We start from the raw sequence: 13,908 nt of genomic DNA on the forward strand, positions 1-13,908 counted from the left end.
TCTGGCAAAAAATAATTTACAATGCTTTCTATACTACTTATAAATAAATAAATCACACAATCAATAAACTGTCTAGCTGTTAGAGACAAAATCATTAAAAAAAATCATCTTTATACCTCAAAATCAATCATAATTCATTGTGTACAAACTACAACTATTTTCCTGTATCTGTCTATCAGAGCTTTCTTTATCATGCACATCTGTTACGTTCATTTAATAATTGGTTAGTACACGTTTTTAATCAGGGTGTTCCTGGTTCAGTAGTAAATCTCGTCAACCTGATGCTAAGAAATGTAGCCAATAATTTCCAGTGCAGCTCCAAACAAGCGAGCAATGTGTAACCAATCTTATCCTCTCGAAAATGCAAGCAATGAAAAAAAAAAAAAAAAAATGAAATGCATTCAAAAACTAGAACTTCAATGCTTTCATAGTTCTACCATTATTCTCTTCCTTTTTTTTTATCTAAAGATCAAATACATTTGGTAACCTGAATTAAAACCTCACTAAATGCAGGAATTAGCTGCTTCAGTACAAAGAGACTTTAAAACTAAGGGAGATAACTCGCTTACATTAATGTAATTTTATGCTCAATGAGGATTGGATGTTACAGAATTTCCGACACTGCACTCACCTTTTCTCGTTCCTGTGTGGCGCGTTCGATGAGTTCAGCTTGTCGCTGTTTGAGGAGGTTGATTCGGTCCTGATCAGACTGCAGTTCGTCCATTTCTGTCTGGTGTTCTCCCTCCAGCAAGGCGCGCTCCATCTCCAACTGTAACCATGGCAACCACAACAAATGAAACCATGGCAACACATACATATGAAAAGGTAACCAATAACAAAACAGTGTCAGTGTTACTATGGCAACACAAAACAAAAGAAATTACAGAAGTGTAGTTGTATTGTAACATTACTGTGTAATGAGCTGATGCCATTTTCTCTTTCCCCATTGGAAAGTTAAACTGTTCTGTTGTGTTCATAACATAAAATTATATCATATAGTCACTGTTTAAAGTTATAGTTGAACCTGAAAGATAATGTACCCTATAACAGAACATTTTTAAAGATTTCCAACTCCATAAATTAGACTACTGCCATTGAAATCAAAGACTTCAGATCATATCTATTAGTGTTTGTAGAAATACCTCTCGTATGGCCTCATTCTCCTGGTTTTCAATCTCTACTATCTGTTGTTTGAGGTCTGTAATTTTTTTGAGCAGATCGGACTTTGTCTTTTTAAGGTTCTCCAGTTGTTGATGAGCATCCCCATCCTGTAAAACAGTAGCATACACCATAATAATAGTGTTCTCTGTAGACAGTGGTCACTATAGACAGTGCTCACTGTAGACAGTGGTCACTATAGACAGTGTTCTCTGTAGACAGTGGTCACTATAGACAGTGTTCTCTGTAGACAGTGGTCACTATAGACAGTGGTCAAAATATAGTGTTCTCTGTAGACAGTGGTCATTATAGACAGTGTTCTCTGTAGACAGTGGTCACTATAGACAGTGTTCTCTGTAGACAGTGGTCACTATAGACAGTGTTCTCTGTAGACAGTGGTCATTGTCAACTGTGGTCAAAATATAGTGTTCTCTGTAGACAGTGGTCATTATCAACTGTGGTCAAAATATAGTGTTCTCTGTAGACAGTGGTCATTATCAACTGTGGTCAAAATATAGTGTTCTCTGTAGACAGTGGTCATTATCAACTGTGGTCAAAATATAGTGTTCTCTGTAGACAGTGGTCACTATAGACAGTGATCACTGTAGACAGTGATCACTATATACAGTGTTTACTTTATAATACAGAGATAATAAATACAGGAATGGTCATTATTGACAGTGGTCACTATAAACAGTGATTTATGTAGAAATTGGTTAGTATACATACAGTTCACTGTAACATACACAGTATTCAATAATTCCATAAAAAAAGCTAATTCGTTTTCGGTAGAGTGTATACCTGTCTTGTAGAAACAAAAAAAACCGTTTGAAGATTTCTCAATGTTCAATGATAATTAACAAGAATGGTCATGGTGTGTCAAGGTTACGATATAAAAAATTAGTCATTATAAAGTATTCTTTACACTCAGTGTTCAATGTTACACTCAGTGTACAGTGTTACACTCAGTGTCCAGTATTACACTCAGTGTTCAGTGTTACACTCAGTGTCCAGTATTACACTCAGTGTTACACTCAGTGTCCAGTGTTACATTCAGTGTCCAGTGTTACACTCGGTTTTCAGTGTTACACACAGTGTCCAGTGTTACACTTAGTGTTCAGTGTTACACTCAGTGTCCAGTGTTACACTCAGTGTCCAGTGTTACACTCAGTGTCCAGTGTTATACACAGTGGCCAGTGTTACACTCAGTGTTTAGTGTTACACACAGTGTTCAGTGTTACACTCAGTGTTCAGTGTTACATTCAGTGTTCAATGTAACACTCAGTGTTCAACACTCAGTGTCCAGTGTTACACACGATGTCCAGTGTTACACTCAGTGTCCAGTGTTACACTCAATGTCCAGTGTTACACTCAGTGTCCTGTGTTGCATTCAGTGTCCAGTGTTATTCTCAATGTCCAGTGTAACACTCAATGTTCAGTGTTACACTCAGTGTCCAGTGTTACACTCAGTGTCCAGTGTTACACTCAGTGTTCAGTGTTACATTCAGTGTTCAATGTAACACTCAGTGTTCAACACTCAGTGTCCAGTGTTACACCCGATGTCCAGTGTTACACTCAGTGTCCAGTGTTACACTCAATGTCCAGTGTTACACTCAGTGTCCTGTGTTACATTCAGTGTCCAGTGTTATTCTCAATGTCCAGTGTAACACTCAATGTTCAGTGTTACACTCAGTGTCCAGTGTAACACTCAATGTTCAGTGTTACACTCAGTGTCCAGTGTTACACTCAGTGTCCAGTGTTACACTCAGTGTCCAGTGTTACACTCAATGTTCAGTGTTACACTCAGTGTCCAGTGTAACACTCAATGTTCAGTGTTACACTCAGTGTCCAGTGTTACACTCAGTGTCCAGTGTTACACTCAGTGTCCAGTGTTACACTCAATGTTCAGTGTTACACTCAGTGTCCAGTGTTATACTCAGTGTCCAGTGTTACACTCAGTGTTCACTGTTACACTCAGTGTCCAGTGTTACACTCAGTGTTCAGTGTTACTCTCAGTGTCCAGTGTTACACTCAGTGTAGTGTTACACTCAATGTTCAGTGTTACACTCAGTGTCCAGTGTTACACTCAGTGTTCAGTGTTACACTCAGTGTTCAGTGTTACACTCAGTGTCCAGTGTTACACTCAGTGTCCAGTGTTACACTCAGTGTTCAGTGTTAAACTCAGAGTTGCCTATAAATTGTTCCTGATATTCATGTGTTCACAATAAATTGTTCCAGATATGAACTGTTCCCTATAAAAGCAAACACAACACACAGTGTTGCGTACACAAATAGTGTTGGGTTCACAGGTAGTGTTGTGTACACAAATAGGTGTTGTGTACACATGTAGTGTTGTGTACACAAATAGTGTTGTGTACACATGTAGTGTTGTGTACACAAATAGTGTTGTGTACACATGTAGTGTTGCATACACATGTAGTGTATGTGTAGTGTTACAAACACATGTAGTGTATGTGTAGTGTTGTGTACACATGTAGTGTTGTTTATACATGTAGTGTATGTGTAGTGTTTATGTATAGTGTTGCGTACACATGTAGTGTATGTGTAGTGTTGCATACACATGTAGTATATGTGTAGTGTTGCATACACCTGTAGTGTATGTGTAGTGTTGCATACAAATGTAGTATATGTGTAGTGTTGCATACACATGTAGTGTATGTGTAGTGTTGCGTACACATGTATTATATGTGTAGTGTTGCCTACACATATAGTGTTGCGTACACAGGTAGTGTTGCGTACACAACATCAGCATTTCTTGCCGTGTATAGTGTATGTAGAGAGGCATAAAATCAGTTGGAATGTTGTTGACTCTGGCACCTTTTTAAATCCAGGAAACAGTTGTTAAAGTGTGTCTGTCATTGTACGACCATGACCCTTATAAATTTTAATCTGGTATTGACATAATACTTTATACGTGCTTAAACTTCTTCTCAAGTTGTGCGTAGCTTTAAGTCTCAGCTAAAATCAGTGGAGTTTTAATAGTAATCTATCTGTTAACAATTAAAAAACATCACTAGAAATTTATTTTGATGAACAAAAAACATGTCTCCCTTTCAAGCAAATATGTATATAACTCTCTGCTTTGATAGTAGGAAAGATAAACAAGACACAAATTGTGTTACTATTACCACTACTAACAATAGTGTGTCTACAGGACATTACACTTATACTAAAATCCCTAAATAGGCTTTAATACTTTGGATGGAGTTTGACAGGTTTCCAAGGATCATGCATGCTTTATATAGATATTGTGGCATTAGACTTTGAGGTCAAGGTCAAAGTGACCTAATGACAATGTACTGCATATCTGCTTTAGATGATCTCAAAAAATGGTTTTCATAAGTTGATTGCTAGGAATGGAAAGTTTAAATTTCACATTATAAAGTCCTGTTTCTTCAAATACAAATTAGAAATATATGAATACTGAAATTCTGAAATGATCTATTTTAAGACCAGTTTGATGTAAAGAGTTGAAGAGAGACAAAGTGAGGGACAGGGTGAAGAGAGATAGAGTGAGGGATAGGGTGAAGAGAGACAGAGTGCGGGACAAGGTGAAGGGAGACAGGGTAAAGAGAGAAAAATTGAGGGACAGGGTGGAGAGAGACAAAGTGAGGGACAGGGTTAAGAGGGACAAAGTGAGGGACAGGGTGAAGAGAGACAAAGTGAGGGACAGGGTGAAGAGAGACAAAGTGAGGGACAGGGTGAAGAGAGACAAAGTGAGGGACAGGGTGAAGAGGGACAAAGGGAGGGACAGGGTGAAGAGGGACAAAGGGAGGGACAGGGTGAAGAGGGACAAAGTGAGGGACAGGGTGAAGAGAGACAAAGTGAAGGACAGGGTGAAGAGGGACAAAGGGAGGGACAGGGTGAAGAGGGACAAAGGGAGGGACAGGGTGAAGAGAGACAGAGTGAAGGACAGGGTGAAGAGGGACAGGGTGAAGAGAGACAAAGTGGAAAGATGCGAAGAGGGACAAACTAAAGAGGGATAAAATGAAGAATGACAAATTAAAGAGAGACAAAATGAATTAATGGGACAATTTAAGATAAAGGGTAAGGAAACACAGAGATGGGTAAAGGAGGATGGAGAAATATTTGTTAATAAAATATTCTAAATTGACGAAATAAATGAATTTTGCCTGTATATCAGACCTACTGAGAAGCTACCTATATCACCTAGATTGACTCACCATGCTGGCTATCATTAACAGGTGCAAATGTATCTTATGACCCAAGGGTCAGTTTATTCCAGTGATCCACAATTTGTCACACATCCAATAAGTCATCATTGACTATTTCCTTGAAATCAAACACAGATAAAAACTGTCCATCTGTACAGAAGATTTGATGCTCCAATAATTCCAGGAAAACAATTTCCTGTAAAGTTTTGGTAGACTGCACAAATAAACTCAAGTTTTAAAAAGTAAAACTCCGTGTACAATTCACCACTGTAAATACACACCTCGTCTGAATATGTATAAACGTTTCACGCTGAAATTCACAGCTTTCACAGTTCACAACTTGTTACAAAACTTAAAAACACTAGTAAGTCCATGTAAATACATGGTAGTTTTCATTCGTTAAGCACATACCTGAATTATATATGTGTTTACCTGTTAGGTATAGGAACCACGTATTAATGTAGAAAAAGACATATACATTATACACCGAGAGGTTTATTGGGTCAAGCACCTTAAGAATTCCATTTAGTAATGTATATATATATATATATATGGACATTTGTATACACATGTGGTGTCAGAATATCCCGAATGAAATGATACGACATATGTATATATCACGACCTGAAATCTACACTAACACACAGAAATGACAACTAATTATATGCTACCTCAGTCCTAACCTCTTTTCTATTAGATATCATAATCATGCATGCTTGCAGCCAAATAAAATCCCTGCCACACCCGAAAATCTTCCCTTTTCTGTAGATACAACAATCATGCAGGGTCAGAAACCTGTTAAACTGACCAATGGTCTATTAATTTGAAGAGTGATTTTAACCCTGACTGAAAATATCAAAATATTCTGTTTCATAATTTGCTTTTCAATGCTACAAATTTGTGGGGTTTTTTCATTCTGTTTTCACATATCAACTGACTTGAAGATTTTTTTTTGCCATTCTGATGTCCATCACAATGGACAAACAGCTTTTATTTTTGGAATTTCTCTGGAAACTAAGCAGATTTTCTTTCTGTTCACTTTACAAGAATTTCTTAATCTTCAAACAACAACGATCACAGGTAAAAAGATTAAAGGTGTGGTAAGATATCAATCTCGTGTCTAAATTCTATTGTTAGCTTGTAACTCATATCCTAAGGTGTTCTGAAGGTTTTGAAACCATTGTAAAACAGTAATTAGCAAGCACCTGTTGTAAGATTGACTTCGATTTACTGCAACACCGGTGTGGCATTTAATGGTTGGCTCTATTTTGTATCAGACCAGTCATGAGGACATTTTTGTGTTGGGAAATTCAATACTTCATTTCTTCCTTTTTTATCAAAAATAATGAAAAGATGATACAGACACAATTTTATCAAGTAGTCGTGCAAACAACAAAAAAACCCACTGATTCTTTGAGTTTTCTTGTGATTTTAAAAGGAAAGTTTGGTAATTACGTAATCTCCAGGAGTACAGAATTTTAATTTGCATTAGAATGTGCAATTGAAAGGAATTTAAAGATATATGCAGGTCACCAGCTAATATAGAGGAATTTACTTGAGTTCACTGACAAAAAATTTACAAAATCGGTCTTAAAAATGAAATTCATTTTCAGTTTTATAGATATCTTATGAACTGAAACGGTCAAATGTAAGATTCTGTTTATCGCATGATTTAGTTTATATTTGCAAACTTTTTTGAAAACATCCTTTTTCTCCACTGACACAAAATCTAACTGGTGATAGTCATGAATAATGCATATGACACCATAACCAGGATGTGACAGTGAAAACATTGGAAATAATTTCAGCCAATCCCATCTCCATTAGGTCATATGTTATACATTTTTATAGAAATATCTTCATATACTGAGAATGAAGTGAAATAAACAGGAAATTCAATAAGACCAGGGACTGGTGTATACAGTATATGATGTAAAATAATGACAATCTTACAAAAAAACCTGACCTTTCTAATATAACATAAAAAATCAAAGAGCCCATGGCGGTCATTATAATTAAGCCCCTTCTCAAAACTATTGATGGCGGGCTTAATATTTGAATGAAAATAAAAATGAATTTATCATTGATCCCACTATACAGCAATATGAATGGGTGGGCTTATTAAAAGGCATGTAGTTAATGAAGGATTGATTCAGCAGGAGAAAGTTAAAGAACGACATATAAAATACCAACATGTCTACACAATCATAATCCAAACTCAAATTCTATAAAACTAGGTCAGTAACAAGAAAATACCAACATGTCGACAGCATCATAACCCAAACTCAAATTTGAGACAATCAAGGCAAAATATGAATAAAAGAAATTTTACACACAGACTACTGAAAAGGTTCAAGGAGAAAAAGACCAGGTGCTCCAAAGAGTAAGCATCTTCTCCTTCATCAAATCATTGACCTTGGTCAATCCAAGTAAGTAATGTCATGTTCTCAAATGAGAATAGGGAAAATAGCAACAGAACCACCACCATACACATTCGCCTTTACATCTCACTAGAAAATTGAATATTTCTATATAATATCCTTATGACAATCATAACACTTCAACAAAATCTTCATCAGCCTGAATATGTCTGTTCGTCGGCTGGAGCCTTGCCGCAAACAACAGTGATATTTGAGACAAGACTCTTAACCAGAAATTTGGTACACAGGACAGATGCCATACAAAAATGGAACATATTTATAAAAGGGAATTTAAAATCATCACGCTTATCATACAGTTTTATAGAAGGCTGTACATGTATCTATTTATTTCATTGCAGGAATCCGAGAGTTTGACTATAGTAACAAAATGAAAATGTGCCATCAATGAATTATCACAAACGTTATAGATGGTGTGATTTATCTTATCATTGTCTTCATATTCTTGAAGACTTTATGAAATTTAAAAATCCTAAAACAAAACCAATCTGAACATATAACATTAACAGGATGAACACAAACCTGGGTTGGGTGTTTTGGGTGATCATACATGCTATATATCTATGAAAAGTCGAAAGGAGACACCGTCATATCTTCTAGTGTGTAAAATCCATTGAAAGTCTTTACAGTGGTCGTAACATCTGTACTATCATACCTCCTCACATAGTCACATATTAATCCTTGTGTGTACTTCAAGTACTCATTGTTAAGTTTTGTCCAAGTTGGTATTTCCTGTCGGTGTTCTCGATGAACAGTGCATAAATTTTAAACTTACTTCTATCCTGTATACTTGTATTACTCAGTCTGTCCATAACTGTATAACCTGTCCGTTAAAAAAGAGACACTCACAGATATCACCGTGTCAAATAGATGAGCTATCAGTTCTACATTTGTAAAGCACTAGACTTTTAATAAGCTAGAGACCGCAGAAATTCTGATAAAGATACTCATAACAGATAGGATTTGTTTTTCTTACCCTGTAGCCCCTAAAAACACAATGGGGCAGTCAGAATCAAGGTATGGATGGGTTAATTTTAGGAATTTAGGGCAAGAGGTAAGACCAAAAAGATCAGGTGTGTCGCAGTGCTGTGGAGATACCTGTAGTGACATTGCAGAGAGAGCGGGTGTGGTGGCTAATTCATCTGAAAAATATGTCTAGTGTAGGTTTTGTAAAATTTTATCTTTAACAGTAAGCTAATTATGTTAATTCAAAACAATACAAATGCATGGATAATTAAGTTCTATTTTTAAATATATTTAGTCTGAGTAAAAATAATTTTATATCTGATCTCCTGTTGTTCTGCTCCATTATCACATAGTATCATAGACTTATATAAGTATATTACCTGGTATATACAGCATTTATTTGGCAAAGCACATGCATGATTTCAACATCCCTCCTCCCACCTACACACACACAATCAACAACCCTGCAAACAACCAACCCCACCCCGATCCAATTCTATGATTAATGTTCAGCTGCATTTTAACAAAGCAAATGCCTATTTCAGTACCTCATTCGTCTTGTAATAATCGACCTTATACAACCCTTCAGATACATGTTAGCAGAAAAATGCATGACCATACCAGGATTCAAACCCTGGACCATCCAAACTCTAAAACACACACTCTACCACATGAATAACCGATAATTGACCTGGTCATTTTCTGCTACAATCCTTCCTCATTTTTCTCAATATTTTACCCATAAGACAACAACCGTAGCTATTTGCAACCCAGGTCCAGGTATTCCCTAGTCAAGCAATCATCTACTTGACACAAGGGTTGGCCTCATGCTTCAAATGAAACAGAAGCGGAAAAAATACACGATGAGACCCCAGGAACCTGGGACCCTCGGAACTCTAGGCAGACGCTACCAATTAAGCTATCTGGTCATTTCAATCAAACCAGTCAAATTCTGTTATATATACATGTGGATTAATTACCTATGTTATTCTCATGCTTGGCTGTCACTGTATGTAAAAGATGTTTGAATTGTATAGTTTTGGCCCTTAGCATCACTGACGAGTCCTAGAAGGATGAAACAGCTGTGTGATGTAGCATCACTGACGAGTCCTAGAAGGATGAAACAGCTGTATGATGTAGCATCACTGACGAGTCCTAGAAGGATGAAACAGCTGTGTGATGTAGCATCACTGACGAGTCCTAGAAGGATGAAACAGCTGTATGATGTAGCATCACTGACAAGTCCTAGAAGGATGAAACAGCTGTCCTAGAAGGATGAAACAGCTGTGTGATGTAGCATCACTGATGAGTCATTGAAGGACGAAACAGCTGTATGATGTAGCATCACTGACAAGTCCTAGAAGTACGAAACAGCTGTATGATGTAGCATCACTGACAAGTCCTAGAAGGACGAAACAGCTGTATGATGTAGCATCACTGACAAGTCCTAGAAGGACGAAACAGCTGTATGATGTAGCATCACTGACAAGTCCTAGAAGGACGAAACAGCTGTATGATGTAGCATCACTGACTAGTCCTAGAAGGACGAAACAGCTGTATGATGTAACATCACTGACAAGTCCTAGAAGGACGAAACAACTGTATGATGTACCATCACTGACGAGTCCTAGAAGGACGAAACAGGTGTATGATGTAGCATCACTGACGAGTCCTAGAAGGACGAAACAGCTGTGTGATGTAGCATCACTGACAAGTCCTAGAAGGACGAAACAGCTGTGTGATGTAGCATCACTGACAAGTCCTAGAAGGACGAAACAGCTGTGTGATGTAGCATCACTGACAAGTCCTAGAAGGACGAAACAGCTGTGTGATGTAGCATCACTGACAAGTCCTAGAAGGACGAAACAGCTGTGTGATGTAACATCACTGACAAGTCCTAGAAGGATGAAACAGCTGTGTGATGTAGCATCACTGACAAGTCCTAGAAGGATGAAACAGCTGTGTGATGTAACATCACTGACGAGTCCTAGAAGGATGAAACAGCTGTGTGATGTAGCATCACTGACAAGTCCTAGAAGGATGAAACAGCTGTGTGATGTAGCATCACTGACAAGTCCCAGAAGGATGAAACAGCTGTGTGATGTAGCATCACTGACAAGTCCCAGAAGGATGAAACAGCTGTATGATGCAGTTAAATTAATTGTTTGACTCTACGGTATCTAACTATAAATTATTAAAAGGCACTATTCACTTTTGTGTGTCTTATATAAAATCTTTATCTTCATCAAGAGGTAAGAAAAAACAAATAAGAGTTATTATTCATTTTATCAAAGATTGAATGCGATATCACACATGAAGCCTTATATAAAAAGACAATTTAATAATTAAATAAAACAATCCCAACGTCCAAATTGCAGTTTGTACATCGTCGACATGTTTGTAAATCGTCGACATGTTTGTACATCGTTGACATGTTTGTACATTGTCCACATGTTTGTACGTCGATATGTTTGTACATCGTCGACATGTTTGTACACTGTCAACATGTTTGTACATCATCCACATGTTTGTACGACGACATGTTTGTACATCGTCGACATGTTTGTACATCGCTACATGTTTGTACATCGTCCACATGTTTGTACATCGTCCACATGTTTGTACGTCGACATGTTTATACATCGTCGACATGTTTGTACATCGTCGACATGTTTCAACCGCTTTGCTGCATGTTGGTTCTGCCATAGCGTTGTTTTTCAAAATGGCAATTTCAAACTTCTATCATGAAATCTAATTTTTACCGGGAGAATAACTATGAATCAAGTTCAGTTGATATACAAGACACTATAATCACCATGATTTAAAGGTTTTATAAAAACTGGGTACAGATGGTGTCACTGGCTGTCAGCTTAAGGAAGCCATACTCGTTTATATGCTGTCCCTGGTTTCATGATTACTCAAACTCCATCTGTGTCCAGACTTGTAAAATCAAGTGTTTATTGGTTACATGATTATACAATCAAAACACCACATGCTGTTTAACACAAAGGTCTGCAGCTTACACCATTTCCAGCAAAAAAAGTAACAGCTTTCACACAGCCTTTATAAATGTATGTTTCTCTTCAGCAAAGGAAATTTTTGTCAGATGTCATTTTCCGTGATCACCGTGCAAATCAAGGTGTGTCTATATATTTATTCACTAATTAGCAAAATAAATATTATGATTCACATCATGTGATGGCAGGCGTAAATATTTTTTTTAAAGATCTTAAAGTTTTAATCTTGGCTGTCTACCAAAGTATACAAGAAGACATGTTTACCAGTATAGTTTATCTATAATTTTTTTCTGTTTTTTTTTTTTTTTTAAATAAAATATAAGAGAGATTTTTATATCTGAAAAATTAGTCTCTTTACTGTCTTGATCAGTAATTTGGATGTCACTCATTGCTTTACTGCTAGGCTAAGTGAAGTATTAATCCCTAATGTTTGAATTGACTTGTGAATGCTGTGGTGATAGCTGTGTTTGTAAGGCTATCAGAGTTGCCTCCCTTATACTGCACAATACATGTAGCAGGTTTATTTTTATTGAAAGTTGGTCGAGATCTCCTTCAACATATGAAAACTTTGTGAAGCAGACAAGGAAGGCAGAATAAACAATGTCTATTCTATGAGATATTATCAACTCTTCCTAAAAACCCGATATAACGTAACTGTCTATCATTGAAATAAAACAATGATCTTTTAAGACAATAAAAACAAATGTGTTATAATGTGAAATCATTTAGAAAATTAAAAGTGTTTTTCTTTTCAGTTCTTGAAAATTTTACATGAATATTGATTATTGGAACTAACATGATATTTTGTAATGTTTGTGTTTGATTTTGTTTCTATATCAAGCGGTAGATTGTCTGCCAGAAAAGAGATTGCCAGGTCACTAATTCAAACCCCTGCTGTGGCAGGATGTATTTTATTACTGTTACAGATTCAGTGCTGTTGACCACTCAAACAGTCAAAGGTATTGAAAACTGAGATGCCTCTTTGGAGCCAAAGAACCTAAATCGAGGGAGTCAAAGACTTAATCATGAAGGAGGAAACGTGTACTGTGACTAGTAGCCTAGCTCTGTTAGTAGGCGTTTCGGTAAGCGTTATAAAAGAAACTGAATGGTTGCTATAGGTTCAAATCACAACAGCATCAGTAGCAAGGTGTCATCCCTTTCTCCTTCCAATCATAATATTGTACTAATGCTGATATGACAAAACATGACCATGTTCACACTGAAAAGCGCCTTTAAATGACTTGTTTCAGTAAAACTAAAATTTCTACTAAATGAGGTATATGTAGAGAAATTCAACTGATCATAAATACAGAAAATTGACAGCTCTACATTAAATAGAGATATTTCTGTCAAATTTACGACGTAACTAGTCCAAATTATAAATTATGAGATAACTGGGTCATAATTATCCAAAACATTTTTATTTGATTTGGCACTTAGCTTACATATATATATCATTGATCGTTAAGGATCATTTTAGGTCTCTGCACCTGTGGAACATGTCCTGGCAATACTGAAGGTTCCATGTGTGACACCTTGTGGACAACATGATAAGATTAGTTTGATTCTTTGATGTACACAAATCTCAAGGTCGCACAATGGTATAATGTAATTGATTTGAAGCTGGGTGCCCACCCTATGTAATCTTCAAAAGGAGCATATCAACATGTGATTGGTCAGTTTCTGTCTCCTGGAACCAATCAAAATACTTTGCATGTGTCTTCAATTTTGCCATGACATATTCCAGGTGTGCAAAAAGCAGAAGTATGACCTCTGGAGTATCACGAATGATATGTATGAGCTTTCTTTATACTATAACAACTACAAAACAAGCTTTATAAACCATTTTTGTTTGCCCGAATGGAAGCGTACAAGGGGTGAGAGGAAATCAGAGGAAATCAGAGAACCCAGGAAAAACTCAAAACGTTAAGCAGATGCCCCTACATCTTTTCATATCCTTTCCGGGAATCAAACCCGACCGCTGTGTCTGACACCCAATTAGCAGGGAAGAGCAGTTACCATTGTACAGCATGTTCCTCCTTCAGGAAAGGAAATGTCATGTTTTTCAAGAGTAACAGCAGTGATGGTGTAACAAGGTTAAATATTTCTGTCAACACCTTCCCCAAAGACCCC

At 36.8% G+C, this 13,908-nt stretch overlaps 1 protein-coding gene across 1 annotated transcript in view; it reads right to left on the reverse strand.

Annotated features, from left to right (window-relative positions):
- Window positions 1–13,908, reverse strand: part of LOC132560804 (uncharacterized) — a 147,606-nt gene that overhangs the window by 53,918 nt on the left and 79,780 nt on the right. The window contains exons 6-7 of the mRNA XM_060225483.1: window positions 1,143–1,268; window positions 632–769 (exon numbers count right to left, since the gene is read on the reverse strand). Of these exons, the coding sequence (XP_060081466.1) occupies window positions 632–769; window positions 1,143–1,268 (264 nt within the window). The remainder of the gene's footprint in view (window positions 1–631; window positions 770–1,142; window positions 1,269–13,908) is intronic.

This window comes from Ylistrum balloti, unplaced genomic scaffold (genome assembly GCF_031769215.1).
Source record: "Ylistrum balloti isolate Yb309-2 unplaced genomic scaffold, AGI_CSIRO_Ybal_v1 Utg371114, whole genome shotgun sequence".
NCBI lineage: Eukaryota > Metazoa > Mollusca > Bivalvia > Pectinida > Pectinidae > Ylistrum > Ylistrum balloti.